Source organism: Eubalaena glacialis, chromosome 1 (assembly GCF_028564815.1).
Source record: "Eubalaena glacialis isolate mEubGla1 chromosome 1, mEubGla1.1.hap2.+ XY, whole genome shotgun sequence".
NCBI lineage: Eukaryota > Metazoa > Chordata > Mammalia > Artiodactyla > Balaenidae > Eubalaena > Eubalaena glacialis.
In genome coordinates this window covers 80,886,195-80,909,280 of record NC_083716.1, presented here as the reverse complement: position 1 = coordinate 80,909,280, position 23,086 = coordinate 80,886,195, and the positions used below count along the sequence as shown (strand labels likewise).

At 49.6% G+C, this 23,086-nt stretch overlaps 1 protein-coding gene and 1 non-coding gene across 6 annotated transcripts; both read left to right on the top strand.

The window, feature by feature from the left end:
* The first annotated feature begins 10,585 nt into the window (after positions 1-10,585).
* Positions 10,586-14,529, top strand: FXYD4 (FXYD domain containing ion transport regulator 4). 5 transcript variants are annotated; one of them, XM_061198167.1, is made up of 9 exons: positions 10,586-10,676; positions 12,061-12,120; positions 12,762-12,794; positions 12,917-12,940; positions 13,288-13,323; positions 13,634-13,708; positions 13,814-13,850; positions 14,113-14,150; positions 14,335-14,529. In XM_061198167.1, the coding sequence occupies exons 2-9, from the start codon at positions 12,081-12,083 to the stop codon at positions 14,352-14,354; spliced, it is 303 nt and encodes a 100-aa protein (XP_061054150.1). In that variant the 5' UTR covers positions 10,586-10,676; positions 12,061-12,080; the 3' UTR covers positions 14,355-14,529. The 5 variants fall into 5 exon arrangements, with proteins under 5 accessions (XP_061054150.1, XP_061054134.1, XP_061054160.1 ...); XM_061198151.1 differs by having other exon boundaries at positions 13,634-13,715; positions 13,782-13,850; XM_061198177.1 differs by lacking the exon at positions 13,288-13,323.
* A 1,105-nt stretch (positions 14,530-15,634) lies between these two features.
* Positions 15,635-15,707, top strand: TRNAG-ACC (transfer RNA glycine (anticodon ACC)). Its single transcript has one exon. It is a non-coding gene; the product is annotated as a tRNA-Gly (tRNA).
* Positions 15,708-23,086: the final 7,379 nt, after the last annotated feature.

Genomic DNA, 23,086 nt, shown 5'->3' with positions numbered 1-23,086 from the left:
ATGAGAGAAAGAGACAGAGACAAAGAGAGAGAGTCCCAGAAAGCAATACCAAAGGATTCAGAGACACAGACACACAGAAGGCTGAGGGCGTGTGGTTGGGGGGGGGCGGGGGGAATCTCCAACAGGAAGAGCCCTTACCCCTGCTGTTCCCATGGATGTCCAGGCAGTCCTCTAGCCCCATCCAAACACCCTTTTCAGAAGGTCCTGGGCACTCTAATTCTTAGTCCTTTCTGGGATTCACTGGTACAGATTAGCTTATTTCAGAGTTTTCCCCAGGACAGGCTGGGTTGCTACTTCTGCTGTGGTAGGTCCAGCTTTACAGCTTCTAAAACCAAGCTGCCATTCTCTCTTTGCCCTTCTCTTTCTCCTGGTGTGTGTATTTCCCAGTTCTCCTTCATATACATTAGGCATATCTTCCTATGCATAAAAACTTCTATAGCACTTGCCTGGAGAAAACAAAACTGACTGTGGGTTTCCTCCCAGCTGGCTCTGTCCTGAGGAGGCTAATAAAGAGCTGTGAATTTGGAGGGCCCAATGATCTTTCCTGGCTTGCTGAAGACCCCTGCCTGGCTGATGAACAACGGGACCTGTTCTAACACACTGTGGCCAGCTCGTGGCCTCATCTGCCCCATGCAATCTGCTAAATTCACTCCTGTATTCCAGGACCACCTCCCTGCTGGCACTTAGCAAGCTCCTGGAGAATGTGGGGTGAGTTAACAGCAGAGGGACTTGGGAAGGTAGGAAACTTCAACTCCCGAATTCAATCCACCGTTCTCCTGCATTCTCCTCTTACCCTCCCCCACCCAGTCTCATGCTGAGGCCACATTCAGGTTTCTTCCACAAACACTGCCAATGTCTACAGCCCAGAGGCCTAGATTATGGACCCTGACCTTCTGGATTCTAATTCTGATCTCACCACTTACCATCTGGCTCTCCTTGCCTCCACTTCCCCAAGTATAAAATAGAATATTGATAGGGTCAGCTTCACAGTGCTGTTGCGAGGATGCAATGAGTTAATATTGCAAAGTGTGGCACTGAACCGAGTTAAAACCAAGGACTTTGGAGTCAGACTGGCCTTGGGGAATTCACTTAATCCCTCCAAATTTCCGTTTCTCCTCTGTAAAATGGACACAGTGACTTAAATTCACAAGGTTGGGAGTATCTAATTAAATGTTGTGAGAGGCCCTGAAGGACCTGAGATGTGAGACTGGGCCACTGTGGCTTTCAAATGTCCTGTCCCTGCAGCTGTGCTTCTTTACCTCTCCACCATTTAGTCCCTACCTCTTCCTCTTCACACCTCCCCATAAACCCCAGCCCGCCTGGCCCGTGGCTGCAGATCCTCAGAACAATGCCTCTGTTCCCATTTCAGAAACCAGAGCTACCTTTCCCATAAAACACTTTCCTCAAATTAAGAGTCCCTTGGCTCCCTCAGAGCGCCTCCTACCCAGCATTCCAGAAGAGTCTTGACTATGACAACAGAGCTTTGGCTGGTTTTCTTGCACAATATAAAGCAAGAAAAAGTGAACAGGCAGCACCCAGTTTAACAGACCCATTGTTACTGGGACAGGTGGAGCCTCCCTTTCTTGTCTTCCAGGCTGAATTGTGTGCTTACTTTTTAAATTGTTATCTATTCTAGTACTTTCATTTATAGTTTTACTATGCAGTACAGTCTTGGACTATATATAAATGTTATTCCTCTACAACTTTGTTTCATTTGATTCGCTGGTATTCACCTTAACCCGTGTACCTATACGTACTAGTTCACTCGCTTCACTGTGGAATAAAGTTCTAACCCACAAAAATGGGTACTTATCTTTCTCCCGTCAGTGGAGATTAACATTGTTTCTAGTGTTTTTCTATTAAAAACAGTCCTGGTGGGAACATTTCTGCACTACAGAAGGTGCTGAAGCTGAAGCTTAGGGTCCCACGCTCCAGTCTCGCCTGCCCAGGCCTCCATCCACTGCCAGATGCCCCTTCCCCGCCAGCCGCCCAAGCTGAGTTCCCCATCTGCGCCCAGACTCCCTCATTTCCTGCCATCTCCCACCGTCAGAACGCCTCAAAGTCCCCCCTCCCTACTCTAGCCACTTCCCACGCTCTGAGGGGCTTCCTGCCTCACGACCGGGCCCTCCCCCCAAGGCCAGCTCCCACCCACAGCCCCGCGCCCCTCCCACCTCACCGCCCGAGCTCCCTCACGAGCCCAGCCCGCCCACACCTGGGCCTCCTCCCATACCTGAGACCCTCTCCAGTGCCCCCGCATTATCCCGATCTCCGCAGTCCACACCTCTGCCCCGCCCAAGCCCTGGCGGCCCACCCACACGTCCCAGCCCCCGCCGCAAGGTCCGGCCCCTCCCCACACTTGGGGGCCTCCCCGACATCTGTTCCCTCACACCCGGGTCCCTTCCTCAGGGCCCCCCGCCCGCGCCTGCCACGGCCAGAGCTACACACATGCTCTGTCCAGGCTCCACACCTCGCCCCTCCCCACAGCTGGTCCCAGGACCCCATCCAAGGCCTCTGGAGGCTTGGTGGCAGCAATGTGGTCAAAGAGCATCGTCGATTCAAAGAGTATTTGACTGGCGCTGTGAAGCAAAACGTGAAACGCTCTGAAATCTTGCTCAATAGACGTTTTCCCGAATTTGACAACACCCCAGAATTTTACAGGACACTAGCGGTAATACATTGTGAAGCTGAAAGCGAGTTTTCTAAACTATTAGTAAAAAAAATTTTTAAAGAGTGGGTCAGTCATGCTAGAAGACTCAGTTATCTTACATTCTTTCTCATAGAAATGATTCTAATTTTACACATTCTGATTTTAAATATTCCAGGGAATTCCCTGGTGGTCCAGTGGTTAAGACTCTGCGCTTTCACTACCAAGGGCACGGGCTCAATTCCTGGTTGGGGAGCTAAGATCCTACAAGCTGAGCAGGTGCGGCCAAAAGAAATAAAATAAAATAAAATATTCTAAATCACTATCATAGGAAGCAGTGGCTATGATTATGCAGTTAATGTTACCACTAAGATTAATATTTTAAAAGGCAATTAATTTTAAATTTGTTATCCTTAAAATTTTGTTGTCAGCTTTTAAAATTTTGCAATTATTTTGCTATGTCATTCTAAAGAAATATAAACTTTCACACAAACATATTATGTTCATAATTTTGTGTTCTTTTCTTCCAGCTCTGGGCCGGCTTCAGCTCCTGCTTCCGGGATCTGCCCTCGCCCCTCTTCTGGGACAGGTGTGTATGTGCTCTGAGCGCCACACCTGGGACATTACATCGCTGCTGGGCACCATGTTTGCACTATTTCAGTTTTCAGGAGCAATGCCTCTTTCCCAAGGCAGGTGTGCCAATTCAGATATGGAACTGAGATGCGGTGCATCCCACTCTGCCCAAGCCTAGGAGCCTAGAAGGTCTTAGTCACCATGGATGAAAAAATAGAATACAGCGAACTCCACCCAGCTCTAGAGGCAAAACTGGTTCTCCAAGCGCTCTGTGGTGGAAGGGGGATGGCTTCAGACCCTCACTGCGGAAAATTCCAATGTTGATCATTAGACGTTAATATATTAATATGTTACTAGTTTATTAAGAACTTGAAGGCAAGTAATAGCTCTCAAGACTTTACCCATGAAACTACAAGACGTTCTACATGACAGGAAAAAAGTTAAAACTGCTACTCAATTTTTAAAATATGATTTATTTCCCATTGTTTACTAAACTTCAACTTCAGTAGTTCGTTTTAATTTGGTAAACATTGCTTGGAGGTACTTGTTATTCTCTTTTGTAGTCTGATTGGAGTAGGACAGAACACTAGCTCCCTTTGTTTATTGGTAAAACTGCATAACAAATAACTGCAAAACGTTGCAGGGCTTTTAGATGAGCTACTGCAGTGGAGACAACAAAGACTTTGTCAAGCTTTGATTGCATTTGAATCCAGATTTCAGGTGGCCACAAATTCAATGCATTATTTATCGAACAGACAAGGTTCTAGAAACTACTGACATTCATAGTTATGTTCAATGCCAACAAACACAGAATTAAGACCGTTTCCAATCATAGTGCCTTTCGTCTGTTCAGCCACTGTTTTCAGTTTTTCAACCCTAACATTCAGTGCCAGTAAAAACATTCTTTTATTCTATTATTGCCAGGTAAGTAATTCTCCTAATCAGACACTTAATCTTATTATAACTAACTTATACAAAGATGTAGAGGAGACACATTTCTTGGAACGAGAGTAACTGGTTCTACATAGGAGACACTTTTCATAAATTATGCTCTAATCTGAAACCAGGGGATGTATTTGACTTCATTGGCTCAGTTTAACAAGGGAAAAAGGCAAAGGGAAATTTATCACTATGTCATGCAAATGTTTGAAACCTATGTTTCTAACACTGACCAACTCTAACCTCCCAATCTAAGAAAGCAGTCTCTCTACCCCATCATTCTACATCTCAGCCACTTTATGTGTCTTCACTACATTTGTCAATCAATACTTGAAATATTATACCATCTATTTCTCTTTCTTACTCATCCCCATCATAATATCAGCCATTCAAGGCAGGAGCTTTGCATTACCTGGTTGGAAACTTCAGTTCCTGGAGAAGTGCCAGAACAGTAGTAAAATTCAAAATATATGTTGAATCAGTAAATAAATATCAAGTAATTATACTAAAATGAAAATACTTTGAAAGTTGTAAAATCAAATTATAATGTATTAAATTTTAAAAGCATGGTACAGGAGACTTCCCTCTCCGTCCAGTGGTTAAGACTCCGAGCTTCCACTGCACGGGGCACGGGTTTGATCCCTGGTCAGGGAACTCAGATCCCACACGCCACGTGGCACGGGCCAAAAAAAAAAAAAAAAAAAGCATGGTACACATAGTACATGCATAGTGATACAAACGTTTCCTCAATTGGCACCTTAGTGAAAATAAAATGTACATTTATTGACACAAAATGTCTAAATAGATAGCCATCAGCTTAAAATTCACACACATGCATGCACACCAAAGAGAAATATATATATAATATAATATATATATTATATGTATATATATATACCCTGTAAACATCCTAAAAAACATTGAAATTGTACAATTTAAATGGGAGAATTGGTTGGTACGTGAATTCATATCTCAACAAAGCTGTTTTTAAATCACATTCAAAATCAATCACATGCACAATTTAACGTGGAGAGTGGTGATTAAGAGCTGGTTCTGGGGCCACCGCTTCCAGCTATGAGACCGGGTGCTTCTCTTAATCTCTCTTCGCCTCATTTCCTCATCCTGAAATGGGGTGAGAGTCCTCCCTAGAAAGGTTGTTGTGAGGATGACATGAGTTAACACACGGAAAGTCAGTCCTGGAAAGCAGCCTGCCAGGTAGCAAGCTCTCACCAAGGCTGCCATTGTGGATGCACCCGGAGCGCGGGGTGCTAGTCCCCTAAGGGGGTCATAGTCTGAGGGAGTGACACACATCAATGATAATCCCCATATGATGTGCTCGGTGGTGGCCTGTGTGACCAGGTGGAAACGGGAGTGACCTGAGATAGGGAACTCTGAAATAGAGACAGGGTGGGTATGGGGGAGGTGACACAACGGGAAGGTTTATTTCAGAAGTTGTTGACTGGGAGGTGTGCCCAAGAGGTACTTCAATTATAAGATCGAGGGCTGAGTAGTCTGGTTGAGAGACATGAGCAGTAGTTGGACAAGGGAGCTGAGACACCCTTGGGGGAGGAGGAAAGCATCTCTGAGCTCTAACAGGAGCGGAATGAAAGGTCGAAGAGAAATGACGTCGCCTGGCATCTCAGTGTTGTGAACCCTTGCGCTTCTCTCCTCTATGCACAGGTTCCCACCCTCACTCTTCGAAGGACTTTCTCAAATACAAATCTAACAATGTCTCTCCCCGGCTTGAAGCCCTCCCTCCAAGGTCCACTGCCGGCTTTCTGGCCTCACTCCACGCGGCCCGCCTCCTCCGCTCGTCCCCCTCCTCCCTGGCCTCCGGAGCTCACCCGATGCTCTGTCCCTTCACCTCAGCTATCCCTCACAGCCTCTAAGGTCCCAGGTCCTGAAGCCCACGACCTCCGGAAGATCGTGGCCATCACGGAGGCGCGAATCGATAAATGGGTGGACAAAGGCTCCAGAAGTGACTCAACCAGAACCCCAACCATTACAAGAGGATACAGCGGGAGGTGGGGGGGGGGGGGGGGGGGGGGGGGAGAAGAGCTGCGCAGGCGTAATAGGGCGGCTGCTTGACAGGTACTCGGGTGAACCGGAGCAGCCAATCCGCACGAAGAGGGGCGGGACCGCTTCGCGACGGGAAAGCCCTGCCCACACTGCCTGCACGAGAGAGAGTGGGTATGGATGGCTTCCTGGAAGGGGCCTCCTAGAAGCCTATGAGGTCTTTTCTGGCCGGAGTCGGCCAAAGTGATCCGGGCCTTCACTCCAGACTCCGAGGGGGAGTGGCTGCCGCAGAGACTTCCATATCCCCGTTTTTGAGACACTCCCCCACACCGTTTCTGTATCCCCTCGTCTAGAAGGCTCTTAGATCTTGCAGCGTGAAGGGCCCCTCCCGCCGCCTCCCCAGGGCGCAGGAGTCAGCCAAGGCCGAGATCCGGCAAAAGCCCTTCATCCCTCAAACTGCCGCTACCCTTCAGATGGCCCTCCTTGCACCCTGTCTTACTCCCACTCACCTCCTGCTCTAGCACTGACAGGCAGGTGAGCAGAGTCAGGCTGCCTCCTTCCTCACGGTCCTCAAAAGGAGTGAGACCCAGATCTGTGGGCAAGGAGCCCAGCACCCTGAGCACACAGAGGGGGACCTGCAGAACATGTCAGAGAGAGGGGGAAGAACGGGGGGCTCCTGAGGGACACAGCACAGGAAGTGGTCCAGGTGGGAGTTCAGTATGTCTCAGAAACTGGCAGAAGCCTCAGAGGGCAGAGATTCCCTCTGCCCTTGTTCTCTCATGAATGGGGTCTTTTCCCTACTCTACCAGACCCTTCAAAATAGACAATCTCAGCTTCCTACTGATGCCTGTGACATTCAGTCCATCTTGGAAGTTAGGAAGAAAACACGTCATGTTCCCATTATGTGCCAGGCATGATGCTATCCACTTCCCTTTATCTCTGGTCAATCTTAGATAATTCCTGTTTTATTACCTTTCCTCAGGGAAATTAATAACTTTGAGGATGCATCTATGTTCTTCGCAGAGCAATTGGTGGTGCTTAGAGAAGGGGAAAAGCACAATTTGGGAGTGTGAGGGGCTGTGGCAGTGATAGACGTGAGCAGAAGAGAGAGTCCTGGGTGTGAGTGCCCATCTTCAGGCAGCCACTCTTGGCAACAGACTTCCCTCCTTCCACACAAGGTCTTTTGTATCATTTGCAGCACTGAGTCCAGAAGGGGAAGGGAGAGTTCAGAGCTGGATCTTGCAGCTTTCTCTCTTTTTGATACCTCTGGGTTCTCATCTGCACCCACCCAACTCAGGCTGGCTCTCCATCACCCACTCCTCCCAGCCTTTCATCATTGGAGTTTTGATTTCCCTGTAGGTGTCAGTGCCTCTCACCCAACTCTCCCATCTGGTAGGTAAGAAATCAGACCCAGGGGCTTCCCTGGCTGTCTAGTGGTTAAGACTCCGTGCTCCCAATGCTGAGGGCATTCCCCCTGGTAGGGGAACTAAGATCCTGCAGGCCGCCTGGCGAGCCCCCAAAAAAGAAAAGAAATCAGACCCAAATGGATGGCTCCAGAAATTCTGATAAGGAATGCATGCCCAAGAAGCAGGGCAAGTGGCCAGCCCTCCTCGAAAGTGACTTCCTGAAAACAGCCTTCACTGCCAGTCTAGCCCCTCAGGAATCACACCTTGAGAGCACAGTTGTTCATCCTAAATACTCCTAACAAATGAGACACTTCTTAATACACAAAGCTGCTAAAGTTTTCTATACCCAGTTTCATGACTATTTATAAGCACTGGGTTTAATATCTAAGAAGCTAAATTCATTAGCTTGGGACCTGACTTGTGCCACTTCCAGTGTGGAAGGCATTGTTGCCCTCTGCTGAGTGTGTGGCCGGCCTTTGGGGCCTCTCAGAGGGGACAGATGCAATACTCAGCCCTGATGCACCTATACTGAACTTTGGCAAAAGGGGGAGATGAGGTGGTGACTTATTGTCGTGCTTGCAGAAGCTACACACAGGTAGCTGGGCTCCCTCTCCCTGGTTCTGCCCTGGGCTCAACCTGTCCTCTACCTTGAACCAGTGTCAATACCACCTGGCTCAGGTGAAGTTTTCTTTCTACCTGTTAAAGGTGAAATACCTCATGGTGATAGGGATGGGAGTGGAGGATCCCTAAAGAGGGCAGAAGCTTCAGGATGGGGCAAAAGCGCTAGAACCTTCTGGAGAAGTGAATCTGAGGTCCTTTTCATACTTCCTGGAGACCTTCCAAAGCACCTGGGACTTAAAGGGTCCTCTACCTCAAATGCCTGCTTTCTTGCTGCTTATTCCCCACAGGAGGAGTCTGGAAACTTGAGCTGAGTCTCCATTCTGCTACCATGGCACAGTGTGACCTTGAGCAAGACCATTATCTTCTCTGGAGCACAGTTACCCCATGGGGGTCTCTCTAATGATGACCCCCTTTCTCTCATGCTGCAGATCTTACTGTGTGTATGTCAGGGCCATTCCCAGCTACACGAACAGCCCCTGTGAACTGAACTGCATAATCAGATGTCATCATCCCAACAGACATTCAAAGTCGGCTCAGTCATGGTCCCCACTTCATGGATGAGCAAATAGGCAGGAAGAGGGTAAGTCAGTTGCTCAAGTGCACATAGCAAGTAACTAACAGAGCCTGGATTTGACTCCAAAGTATGTGCTATTAATGGTTCTTCTGACTCTCGAGGTTCACAAACTCTCCTCACACAGGGCCTGGAAAGCATTCATTCCACACATACAAATTGAGGGCTGGCCATGGGTTGGCCCCGTGCCCCTGCAGCCAGCCCCTCCACCCCGAACCTCAAAGGTATGTCCTGTTGTTACTCCATTTTATTATTTTTTAAAATAAATAAATTTATTTATTTATTTTTGGCTGCATTGGGTCTTCGTTGCTGCGCGCGGGCTTTCTCTAGTTGCGGCGAGCGGGGGCTACTCTTCGTTGCGGTGCGCGGGCTTCTCATCGCGGTGGCTTCTCTTGCTGCAGAGCACGGGCTCTAGGTGCGCAGGCTCAGTAGTTGTGGCACGCGGGCTCAGTAGTTGTGGCTCACGGGCTCTAGAGCACAGGCTCAGTAGTTGTGGCCCGCAGGCTTAGTTGCTCCGCGGCATGTGGGATCTTCCCGGACCAGGACTCGAACCTGTGTCCCCTGCTTTGGCAGGCGGATTCTTAACCACTGCGCCACCAGGGAAGTCCCGTTACTCCATTTTAGAGGAGAGGGAACTGAGGCTCAGAATGAAGGAGCTGCCTGAGATCTCCCAGTGAGCAAGTGGCAAGCTGGGCTTCATATCCAGCTCTTTCTGGTCCCGGAGCCCTGGTCTTAAGCTCTGTGCAAGAACCGAATCTTGAAAATAGGAAGCACCATGGAAGGTTTTCGTGAGGAGGTGCAACATGTTTGCACTAGGAAGGCCCTCCGGCTTCCTACTCACTTGAATCCTCCCCACCCTGTCTTTCAGGGCTCTGTCCTGCCCTCTGACCCCCAGCACTGGGAGCTGCTGGTGGCTTCCTGTCCTCAGTGACGCAACAATTCAATCAAAATCTATTTATCAGTATTGGGAATAAGGGCGGCAACAGTCCTGCTTCAGTTGGTCACTGCGCAGTGGGAGAAGAGGGTGAAAAGAGAGGAATCAGGGAGGGGGGACAGCAGAATAGAGGGGCCCGTGGTCGTCCAGCATCAAGGGCACAGGTCGAAGGCACGTGGTGGGGTGAGGGACAGGAAGAGCTTGGCCGGCAGTGCACAAGGCAGGCGCGGGGGTCCGCAGAGGGAGGCGGCCCACTCCTCATCCCAGGGCTGGTGGTCCTCCCCTCGCCCCACCACCCCATCTCACACCCGTGCCCCCAGGCAGCAGGCAGGAAGCGAGGGCAGGGTGGGGGGCTCCAGACTCCAGCTTCCGGTCCCCAGGGGCTAAGTGGTTGTCAGGACGTGGTCAGAGGGTGGGCGATCCTGTGGGGTGCCCATCAGCCCCAGCTCTCCCCCGAGTGAAACCCAGTCCAAGGAAAAGCGATGCTACCACCGAGCGAGTGGAGCCTCAAGGCCAGCCCCGCCGCCTCCTCGCTGACACGATGTTCCCGGAACGCCCGCCCCCCAGAAGTCCTGGAACCCGCACTTCTGCCCCAAGTACCCAGAAATATCCTGTCCCCTTCCACACATTTCTGGGCCCCTTGTTTAGGATCTAGGTGAGCTAAAGAAACTGAAAGCCCCCTTCTCCTCACGAGACGGGTCTGAGGCCCATCCCCCTCCCCACCCTCCGCTTAGCCTCTGAGAGGGCCTGGGGCCCTCCCTCCGCTCGGCGGGTGTGGCAGGTGAGCCGTCTCCTTTAAGAGTGCACTGGGGAGAGGGAGCCGCAGGAATCTTAAGGAATCTGACCAGTTCCTTCGGCGCGATAGTATTGTTGCCCTGGGCGGGGCTGCTGGGCTTAAAAAGCTGGAACCCACCTGGGCTGGATGCAGCCCCAGGAGCCTCCTCAGGCCAGCTCTCTGCACTCAGCTCTCAGGTGAGCAGGTTTCCGCCAGGACTTCGGGGCTCCTAGGAAAAGGGGTGGGGGCAGAGGGGGTACCAGTCTGAGGAAGGGGTGGTAGCTGCCTGCGTATTCTCAGTAACGCGTGTGTGTTTGGGGGATTGGAGGACTGGAGGCTGCCTGCTCTGTGCCCACTGTCATATGGAAGGAAGGTGGGTTGGAGGCTGGAGGAAACAGGAGCCAGTCTTTGGCTAAAGAATCTGTAAAGAGGAGTTGTGACCTTCACGATCCAGGAATTCCAGGGTGGTGGAAGGGGCAGGGAGAGACAGATTGGCCAAAGGAGGGCCGGGTTTGGAAATTGCTCAGAGCCAACAGACCCCCGTGTTCCCAAGGAGCGTGTTAATAGTCCCTCCTTCCTATGGCAAAAGGACCCGTGTACTTGTACATTTACTTATTGTAACACGTTTCAGTACTTACTATGTGCTACGTGCTATTCTTAGGCTTAACATATAGTAACTCATGTAATTCAGTCACAACCTTATGAGGTTGCTATTATAATTATCCTCATATTTACAGGGCACTGAAGCACAGAGAGGTTAAGTAACCCAGCTGAGTCACACAGCTGTTAAGTGGCTGAGAGAGGAGTTCTCTGGCACGTAATAACTGGGGTTGCAGTCTGGAACACTGACATCCCTTTGCCTGCCTGAGGCTAACAATAGGCAGAAAGCTGGTAGAGGTCTTATCTCAAGGACACAGCCACCCTAGGGACTAGTAAATGAAGATATGGATAGTTCCCACCCTAAGGAGAAAGAAGGATCCATGTCCCACCTACCAGGCAGTTTCCTGCCAACAGCAGTCTGTACTCTGAGAGTGGAATTTGGGGCTACCTGGAGGAAGGCTTGGCCAGGGCTGTGGTGGGAGGCTCTTGTCTGTCCCTGGCACCCGTCCCTGGCACCTGCCCCCAACGCCTCCGCTTCCCCTGCCCAGCTGTTCACTCAGAGGAGTCCTGGGCATGCCCTAGGTGGAGGCTATCTTGGAATTCAGCCTGGTAGTGCCCCAGGCCCAGACCTTTGGATAGCCCGAGGCCTGACGACCATAGCCCTTTGAGCCGGGGGTCAGGAAGGCAGGCAGCAAAGCCTGAGTTAGAACAGCAGCCCTGCTCTCCTGATGGTGTGTCAGGCATCTGATTACCAGATTTTAACAAAACCTCATATGGCACTTACTATGCCCAGGCACTGCTCTAAGCACTTAACTCCACAAGGCATTATTACTATTATCATCTCCAGACAAGGAAACAAATTAGTAACTTTTCCAAGTCTACCCCATAAGCAAGGGCAGCCTTGAGATTTGTGCCACCAAGTGCCGTGAGCCTGGGGCTGGTCGGGGCTGTCTGACCCCAGCCTGCCCCCTTCCCCTGCAGCCTAGGCCTGCTGCTGTGTCATGGAGGGAGTGGTCCGGGGCCTTCTCCTCCTGCTGGCAGGTGAGTCCTCCCAGAGGTGACCCTGCTGCCACTCACCCACCCACCCACCAAGGCTGTGAAAACCAGGGCAGCATCTCACAAAGGGGGCCTGATGTTGAATAAATGTGTTTTCATTTAAACTGTCAACTTAAAGAGAAACATAAAGGAAGTAATGGTACAGGTAGGAAGTAGCTATTGCAAAAGTTACCCTGGTTAATGGAACTTTGGGAGCTAACCATCTGTTGGCGTGAAGAGAACAGCATTCCCTACTTCTTTAGGAGGCAGGGCATTAGCCAGGACCTGTGTAGGAAGCTTTTCAGGAGAGGGTAAAAAGATACCAACACACCATCCCATTTTGAGTATAAGAAAGAATAGCAGGAAGCCTGAGAAATAGCTGGAAGGGCTGGGGGGGGGCGGTGGGGAACGGAGGGCGGGGGGCGGGCACAAAGACCAGGAAGTAGGAGACAAAATCCCAGGTCTGTTTGGGGCTGGGGAAGGTGTGAGGAAAGGAACCGGTGACCTCAGGGTCCCTCCATCCCACCTCCCCAGAGTCCCAATGAGGCTGGCTGTCCTTGCGCCTCTGGGCTGGGGTCCTGGCTGCTGATTCATTCTGAGACCAGTGCCATGAATTAACAGCTAGTGCCTCTGCTTCTCTCACCCAGGCCTGCCCGTCCTGGAAGCCAATGACCTGGTTGGTGAGTAAGGCCCCAAACTGCCCTGCTGGCCCTGCCTCCACATTTTCCCTCTGAGACCCCACATCCTGCCTCCTGGCTCTGGTCCTTATTTATTTATTTTTTTTATGTTTTCTTTCCTGCAGATAAAGACAGTCCCTTCTACTATGGTAAGAGCTGATATCCCTTGCCCCACACCCCTACCCTTGCCTATCCTGGACCTCTTTGCTAGAGATTGGTGAGGGGTGACGTGGAGCCCAGTGTAGACAGAGAGGGGCTTGAGGGAACGGGGAAGGAGGGGCAGGATGGGGCTGAGACTGGGGATTAAAGAACCAGCATCGTCATCGTCGTCGACTAAAAGAGTGACAGGCCGACACATAACACGGTCTTTGGGAGAACTTCATTCCAGCAAGGAGGTAAGGTGCCCACAGGATGTTTAGGAAGACTTCTGGGGAAAGGGGCTAGAGGCACCTGGTTAATCTCCTTTCTTCAACTCACTCTCTCTTGCCTTCCCCAGGACCGGCTCCTTGCTGCCCGACAACCCCCCAAGCAGGTTTCCTCTCCCTCTGCCTGGCACTGTCCCCCAACACAGCCCTCATGTGCCCCGGGTCTCAGCTCAAATGCCACCTTTCAGAAAAGCCTTCCTGGATCATTCTTCAAAGCCCGTTCTTTTTCTGTGCTCTTCTGCTTGTTTTTTCTTCCTAGCACTTGTTCCCACCAGATATTGCATGATGTATTTACTGGCTTGTCTTTCTCATTGCCTGGAATGTAAGTGCATCTGTACAAGCAGGTGGCCGTAACTCTCTGCTGAACGGCTGGGGCAGAGCCCGGCTGGGGCCAGCTCACTCTCTATGCTCCCCTAGACTGGGAAGGCCTGCAGCTGGGCGGGGTGATCTGTGCAGCGCTCCTGTGCATCGCTGGAATCTTGTTCGCCCTGAGTGAGCAGTGAGACTGGCAGGGCTGGGGTGGGGGTGGGGAGCGGGTGGGAAGGGGGTGGCTCAGGCTCCCCAGGCTCTTTGCACTGGCCGTCTCTTCCTTCACAGGGGGCAAATGCAAATGCAAGCAAGATCATAAGCACAGGTGAGACGGGGCCCTGTTGTGTGCACCTTGAGCAGAGCAGAGCTATTTGGCGGTAAAGCCCTACAATTTGGAGAAAGAGGACAGCCCCCTGGCTGTCCCTGGGCTTGCAGTGGGATTTGTCATTCACAGATCATCAACCCTGAAGGGCCCCAAATCAGGGAAAGCTCTGACCCTTGGTATTGTGTAAAGTGGCACCAGGAATCTTGGTGGGGGAAAAGGACAGAAGGCTTGAGGATGCTAATCTGACGTGTTCCTTTCTCAGCTCCTTACCCGAGAAAGCCATTCCACTCATCACTCCAGGTGAGACAGGCTTCGAGAGGCTTCCAGGCACTCAGGCAGGATAGCCATATAATTTGAGAATTAATAAATGTTATGCTGTAAGGCAGACTGTCCTGAGCCAGCCTGCCTTGGGGTCACCTGAGGCTGAGGGGGTGTCTGTGGAGTGACCCAATTTGTGAGGACCTGACCTCCATTCTCTCCACAGGCTCTGCCAATACCTGCTGAGCACAGGACCGGCTTCACGGCACTTCCTGCACCAGCTCCCATCATACTGTCACCTCCCCCTTGGGGGACTTTACCCTTCATGATGGCCTTTCTCTCCGAGGGTGGGCCCTTAGGCTCCCTTATGCTCGGGAGGCTGTCCAGAGCTTATTTCTAAATTAAACTTCTCTCCTCCCTCCTGTGGTCTAATGACCTTCTGTGGGTCTGGTTAGGGACAGGCAGGCTGGAAAGGGACAAGGAAATCTTGCTCAGGAAAGTCCAGGCCCCTCAGTGGCGGGGGGGTGGGGGGGGAAGTGGTGTCCCATAGATTGCTGATGCATCCTGTGACCACATGTCTGTCCTGAAGCCATTCCCAGCATGCCCCCCACTTTGAGGACCTCCTGATAATTGATCTCCTGCCTCACCCATGCATGATGCAAGACACCTCAACGTTATATCAAAGAACCTTACACTTTCCACACCTTGCCTGGAGACCTTATAAGTCCCAATGACCCAGATATCCATGACATCCTGTAACCTAGAATGATCCCCAGTCGTTTGCCCTCTGCTAAGACCCCACCTCACTCAGTGAGTGCTCACACAGCCCAGGAAATGCAGCAGTTTCTTCACTAACTCACCCCAGTAAAACCCTATGAAATTCTCAGACCAACCCATGGACCCTTCCCCCACTCTAGGTAATGTCCCGTGAGACCCCACTATAAGCAACATCCCAGCAAGCCCTGCATAGTGCATTTTAGAACCAAAACCCATCCATGCCAATCTGGGTCTCAGTATGTCCAAAGTCCATTCCTGGAATACCTCACTTGAAAGGCCCTAGCATGCACGGGGTGGGGCTGGGGAAACGGCTCTCCCACCTGGGCAGCCTGTTCATCCTGCAGCCTCACCCCACTTGCCAACCTCCATACCCTAAGGTGGGAGGAGCTGAGGCATACTCAGAGCAGCCCCTACTCCTGGCAGAGACCCGGGGGCGGAGACAGGCTGGGGCAGCAGACGTCTGCCCTGTCCCTGCCAGGCAGTGGCTCACAGTCTGGGTCTGGGTCTGGGCTGATGGGGCAGCCACCTGTCTTGGTGTTGCTTCAAGCCAGCTCTCTAATTGTGCCCTGCTCCAAACCTTCCACCCATTTCCCAGGGTGGTACTAGATCCTCTGGAAAGTATAGTGGATCCAAGACTTGTTGGCTGGGGTCAGGAGGCCAGCGCAAGGGATTCTAGAGGCTGAGGACCACACTTCCTGGTCTGCAGCCCTCCCAGGCCCTGAGGTCTAAAAATGAGGATCACAGGAACTTCCCTGGTGGTCCAGTGGGTAAGACTCTGCACTACCAATGCAGGAGGCCCGGGTTCAATCCCTGGTCGGGGAACTATATCCCACACGCATGCCGCAACAAAGATCTCGTGTGCTGCAACTAAGACCCAGTGTGGCCTAAATAAATAAACAAATAAATAAATAAAAATGAGGATCATAGACCTGTTTAGGGCCCTTGAATAGGACACATAAGCAGGATGAGGGGACAGTTCCAAGGCTGGCCCAGAGCTACAGCAGGAACTCCAAGAACCTGAGTGGGACTCAGGATACCTGGCTGAAATTGCAGCCACTCACGGTCCAAGGTAGGTGAGGGAAGTGTGGCAGGGAGCTACGGGGGGCCTCTTAGGCCTTTAAGATCCCAGCATTCTGAACCGGATGCATGCTATGAAGAAAGTAAAACAAGCGTGCTGCAGCGGCTGGGGTGCATGGGCAGCAGTGGGTGATGTGGTCAGGTCAAGAAGTGACATCTGAGCTGAATCCTCAAAGGTGAATGGTGGGAGGGGCCAGCTGCGCAAACATGTTTCCTGGTAGAGGGAACACTGGTTTCTTGCATTTTGAGGACCAGAGGAACGTCGGTGTGACTGGTACGTAGGTGATGAGATCAACGAGGAAGCAGGGGCGGCCACTGCAGGGAGAATTTTGCCCCATCCTGAGCTGGGAATCAATCGTGGGACCCAGAGCTGCGCACGCGGCGGGAGCAGGAAGAAGGCAGGAGCGCAGGCGCGCGGAGCCCAAGGGACGGCGCAGCCTGGACGCGCCGCAGCGTCATCCGCCCAAAGGCGGCTTCCGACCCCGCCTTTTCGTCCTGGGGAGTGGGATGCATGTCCCTCTCCTCTTTGGACACAAGAGGATGCTGGTGTGAATGGGTTGCATTGGAGAATGTAAAAATGAGCTCCGCCTAAGAAAGCAAAGTCTGTGGCCTTACGTGGGGCTAGAGTGGCAGACGCGGAAGCGATATTGGCAGAACGCCCCCTTCTGAGTGACCGACAACTGCTTTCTTTTAGAAACTTGGGTTCCTACCATCATAAACGGTGAGATGCTCTGCTGTTTGAAATCCAATTAGTAAGAAGAAAACCCCATGCTGCCAGGGTAACCTAAATCACTTTGACGCGAGATTCAGCCTCAATTCCTACCCGGGCGCCCAGCCCCGGAAGAGGGGTTTCTGGACGCAATATTCCACATCCATCTTAACGTTTTGGTTTCCCAGCTCCGCTTTGCGGTGGAGACCAGTTACACACAGTCATGATCTGCTTTCAGCCTGCCAAACAGCCTGTCCAATTTCGCCTGAACAAACGCCAGTTTCCTCACGTCCCAAAGGGGCCCACGACCCCCCATACCCCCAACGTGTGCAGCTCCCTCATTGTCAAGTCAGTGAGCCTGGCTTTCTACAGTACAGGATCCTGCCTGGTGGTTTAGGCTGATTCTTCCCCTCCAAGGCTGGGGCAAGGGGCTCATGGAGGACATCTGGGAGCCTGGGTTAATCATGGTTGGGAAAAGTCACAGACTGTGATGGGAAGGTGGCGGGAGAGAGCCATGCAGGATTGAGTTGGTGTTAGCCTGTGAGGCTGGCGCATGGGCCCTGGAGTTGGGCTGCTGATTCCCAAGGGAAATAAGCTCTCCTCTCTCCCTCCCAGGAGTAGGGAGTGGGAAAGGTAGTCAGTCATAGGACGGGAGGAGCCTCTGCCCAGGCTTCACCGTGTGGAATTACTTGCTGTGCCTCAGAGACCCCTTCCTTGGGCCTGTTTTCCCTGGGGAACAAGGGATTGGGGGGGTAGGGAGGCTGGCTTTGTCTCAATTCCTGCCTCTTGTCATCTCCTAGATGAGGGGCTGACCAGGAAAGAACCAGAGAAAGCAAAGGGTAATTTCCACTTATTGAACACTTAGTACTTTATGGGCACTGTTACAAACACTTCACACATGTTGATTTTCCCAGCAGCCTATGTGATGTGGATTCATATTATGCCCACCGTGCATAAGAAGAGACCTAGGTTCTCACAGGTCATCTTACTCCTGAGCCGTTTCTGAACGACTAGGCTATACTGCCTTTTCTGGTATTTATCACTATCTGAGAGAGACCCCAAGGACTGTACCTTCTTGGGGACTATGTATCCCTCCCCACTTTTTATTTAAACAATCTTATTTTTTTCCGAATGCAAGCATCTTTCATGCTTATTACAGAAAACTGGAACATTACAGAGGTAGCTCACTTAGAAGATAAACCAAATTCTAACCCAGCACTCAGAAATAATCAAGGATAAAAGTCTGTTATACAATCAGAGTATTCTATAATTCTCTGGAGCTCCAGATTGTTACATGAACCAATAGTTCATTACTTTGTTTTGCTGAGTAGTAGACCCAGGCAGTGCTGTATTAATGAACACAGCTTGGGCTGCAGCCTTACCTCAGGGCACTGCGCTTCCCTCCCTCTGCTGGACATTGTCCCAATTCCCCAGCATCCCTGCATCACCAATTCCCTTCCTCCTTTAGGCCCTTTCAGGAGGCCTCCGGGCCGGGCCACTCCAGCTGTACCACCAACACTCGACCTCTCATCCCTGTTCACTGCTTCTTCTCTTTGTACTCGGCCCTAATTCACATACTACTTATATTTTACTGATTTATTTGATATGGTCTCCTACCCCTACAATAATGTAAATTCAAATTGGCACCTGCAGAATTTTCTGAGTTTGGGCTCACAGATTTACTTTTTTTCAGATTGTTGTTTTATGATTCCCACCAAATGCATATTGGTCATTTTAGGCTTCTCATGTTCTCAGGGTAATTTTAAGAAATCTGGTTGCATTCCTTCCACCAATCCCCTCACAGATAATAACAACACATGGGTCTTGTAGTCATCCTATGCCTACAACTTAAGTACACAATATCCGGTACCCTACCAAAAATATCCATGCATAAAAGACAAACTTAAGCCAGACAGACAACATACACACAGAGATGCAGATGTTGGAACGATCAGACTTTAAAAACTGTGAGTAATGTGTTCAAGGAATGAGCTATATGGAGATTTTCAGAAGAAAATTAAACCTATGTGTTGTTGGTTAAATTGTGTCCTCCAAAAAGGTATGTTCAATTCCTAATCCCCAGTACTTGAGACTGTGACCTTATTTGGAAATAGGATCTTTGCAGATATAATCATTTTAAAAAGAGGTCATACTGGATTAGGATGGACCCTAATCCAATGACTGGTGTCCCCCTAAAAGGAGGACAATTTGGACACAGGGAGAAGGCCATGTGCCACCCCAGGCAGAGAGGGAAGAATGCAGCTGCAAGCCAAGGAACACCAAGACTGCCGGCAGCCACCGAGGCTAGAAGAGGCAAGGATTCTTCCTCGGGGACTTCAGAGGGAGAATGGCCTTGCCTGCACCTTAATTTTGGCTTCTTGCCACCAGAATTGTGAAAAAATTAATTTTTCTACATTATGTTAAAAAAAAATTAAGAAAATTTTACAACTAAAAGTTATTCAGTTCTTAAACATAACGGATGTTTAACAACCAATTAGACTTAGCTGAAGAGAATGATTGGAAGATAGGTAAAAGGAATAGACACACAAGAAGGAAAAAGTATTAAATAAAATCCAACATTTACTAGCGATTAAAAAATAAATTTATACTAAACCTTAAGTAAATGGAAATCTCCTAAATAAAGGGTATGCAACCAAAAACCAGTCAGTATTTTAATGGAGAAATATTATTGAAAGCTTTCAATAAGATGCCCTCTGACCCCAAATGTTCAGCATCACATTTCCTAATGATAAAAAATAAACTTACCTTTCTTTGCAACAAGGCAAAGAAAAAAGTACGTAAGGATTAGAAAGAAATCAAAATGTCATTATTTGCAAATGGCATGACTTTGTATGTAGAAAATCCAAAGAATCTACATTTAAATCAGCATAGGTAAGTGATTTTAGCAAGACCACAAAGGTCAATATAAAAATCCAGTTTTGTTTTGTTTTTTTTAATCCTTGTATTTCTAGTCCCAGGAGCAAACTCTCAGCAAAAGAAATTTAAAAGACACCATTTAAAATATAATAAAATACCTAGAAACAAGTCTAACAAAATGTCCAAGAATTTTTACACAAAAACTAAAACCAAAACTGAGATACCGTAAAAGAGCCTCAGGACTTGATGCAATGCTAACACTCAGGGCAGGGTGAGCACAGTAGCTCCAGGAGCTGCTTTTTGAATAGTAAACAGCTCCCTGCTGCAGAGGACGTGGTGTTGATTCCTACCACTCAGGGGCTGAGCTGCCACTGTGTAGTGAGACATCAGAGACACCACACAAAACCATTTAGAACACAGATCCCTGGAGGGTGGAGCCTACTCTGTCCTTTGCAGCAGATGGCAGGGCAGCTTGCAGAATCCAGGCAGCCTTCTAGTCACCTGGTAATTGGGGAGGAGCACTATTTTCAAGTGTAAAATAAGGTTTCTCCAAATCCAAAAGGTCCTACCAACAGTTATGCCTCTTTCTTAGTGATGCAGTATCTTGACCTTTCCATTGGAGGAAATGCTCCAGTTCTGCCCAGGTCCAGAGGTCAGCAAACATTTCCTATAAAGGCGCAGAGAGTAAGTGTCTGCTAGGCTTTGTGGGCCACATGGTCTTTGATGAAACTACTCATCTATCTGCTGGTGTAGCAGAAGAGCAGGCTAGACAAAATAAATGAATGCACATGCCTGTGTACCAATGAAACATTATTTACAAAAACAGGCAGCAGGCCAGATTTGGCCCATGGACCCTAGTTAGCCAATCCCTGCCCAAGACCATTAGACCCTAAAAACGTCCCTGATATGGCAGAGCCCTGAATTCTTCCACCCCCTAGCACACAGGTAGGTGTCTTCCTAAGGCATCCCAAGTACTCACTGCTTCCTCCTCAGCAAGACCAATGAGCATGTCATCAATATAGTGGATCATGGCAAGGTGATCAATGTCTCTCCAGACTGTATTGTAACAGAGAACAGGAGTTACTACACACTTGGAGAAACACAGGGAATGTGTTCTGATGTCCACGTTATAAGGTCATTTAAAAAAAATCTTTTGCTTGAATCTGTTTGAAAAGAACATATTCGCTAGGTCAGGGGCTTCCCCAGTTCCAGAGGCTTGTTGATCTATCCCGGCAAACACGCCACTTTAAGCACTGAGCTATGACTGGGGCAACTACACGGTTAAGTTCCTGGTCATTCGCGATCATCTGCTGGAATCATCTGCTCTTTCTGGGGAACAGGCAGGCCAATAAAAAGCGCTAGGCTTGCCTTTTCTTACACGTTTCAGCATGGCCCTAACCCCAGACGTTGCACACACATCACAGAATCTTTGTTCACTGTCTTGGATGGGGAATGCCTTCTGAGAGGTTCCTCTTGGCTTTTCCTACCATTATGACTCTTCACAAGCCAGGGACCCTGTGTGGGGTATCTGTCAACTGCCTAGGGTACCCCTTCCCACTCATTCAGGGAGATAACCTAAGGGGTCTGCAAACCTGTTTAACCCACAATGAAATGAACTTGGCCTGGGAATCCATGTCACCTGGACTTCCTATGCTCCCAATCTTAACAGAAGGACCATGATGGTACTCTGAATCCCCTGGTATCAGTATCAACTCAGACCCCCTATCCAACAGCATATGAGACTTGGGTCATTTCCTACCCCTAGCCTCAGAGGGGAAGATGCATAGAATCTTTATTACACAGTTTTTGCAATGTTGTCAGGCCCTTCCTCCGCTCCAGTTGATGGTCTCTGGGCCTGAGACCTGGCTCTGTTCTGGAAATAAATATAACAGACCTCAGAGCTGTGCCTGTATGACCCCTGGACACACAGAGGTCTGACAGCCTTCACCACAGATCTGGCAGGGTCAAGGCTCCTCCTGCCTTTCGGGTTTTGCTGCCCATCATGACAATTATGCTTACCTCACCATCTGATGATTGCCACCACCTGATCTCTGCTCTTCTGGAATCTTTTTATCCCTATTTTCTCCTACTGCCAACCCTGGCTGAGAGCTTCCATTAATGTCTCAAAATGCTGGTGCACCTCACTAGCACGTTATCGAATTTAGTGGAATGTCCTTGGGTCCTTCCAGGAGAACATCTTTTAGCTGGTATTTTTTCTGGCCTTAAATACTAATCTTCTCTAGCATGCCCACCTGAGTCCCCCAACCCCCTTTCTCAACACCCAGCATCTCTCCCTCCTATAGGCCATTGTCTCCAAGCTTCAAGGGTCAACTCTAGATTAGGATGGGCTCCAAGAATGCTTAGAATTTATATCCTGAGTCACAAGAGATGCCCCACATCAATCGTTTTATACTCAACCCTCTGGCTCAGCATCCTCAAGATCCCCTTGTGTGCTACGGCTCCTGTTCATATATAATAATCAGGCCCTGCAGTTTCCTTCTGTGCCACACTCAGTCCTGATACTAGTTTTCTGAAACAGGAGTCAGTCATTTCCTTTAAGGGGCCAGAAATAGTAAAAATTCTGCAGGCCAAGGCAAATTTAAGTTTTCACAAATTTTTTTTTTGATAAAACTAAAAAACTAAGTGCAGTATTTTGTACTACAGGTCTACTAATAAGAATGGAATTCTTTTGGGAGAGATTCTAATTAATCGGGGTTTCCTGTTATCAAATTGATTCAACTGGAAACTATTCTTAGCTCATGAGTTATACTATATACTAAATTATACGGCAGGCTGGATTTGGCTTACCAGCAGTTTGCCAGCTCATTCTTCAAGCAGACTTTGAGAGCAGATATTATCTTATCAACCACATACCTCAGGTGATGCCTCTGGATAAGTCTTTCTTCTAATAAGAGGCACCGTAGCTACTGCTGCTGGCCCAGAAATTTGAGTCACTGTGGTATTTAAGGGCATCTAGCACATTCCCAATTTCCCACCCCAGGTTCTTGGAGCCCACTCCTTCCATATCTGAACCTGAAAATTAGCAAAGATCTACAGGGAATAAACGTACTCCTTGAAACTTCACTGCCCTATTAAGCCTTGGTCTTGTAATCACATCCTAGCCCTTGCCATCACAGGTTTCATGAACTCCCAGGTCTTCCGCCTGGGTTTCTCTGGGTCTTTCTCACAACCCAGATGGTCTTTGCTTCCCTACAGTGGACTGTCACTCATGAGATGAGCAGACTGTGAACACAGCCTAGAACAGGTGCGTGGTCTCCGCACAACTCACCTGCCCAATTCTCATGCTATCCAGTCTTCTCAGTTGACCTTCCCAGTTCTGCCTCTGGCATTACTGGGTTATGCTGCTGCCCTATCTCCAGCCATCTGAGTCTGTAGAACACTAGTGGGAAGAATGGCAGGGTGGGGTTGTGAAGCCCAAAAAAGCCAGGAAAGGCCTAAGACTCTCCAACCTACCTATAAAACCGTCAGAGGCTTGGCTAACACAGCAGCTTCTCCGTAAATGAGGCCAGTGCCTTAA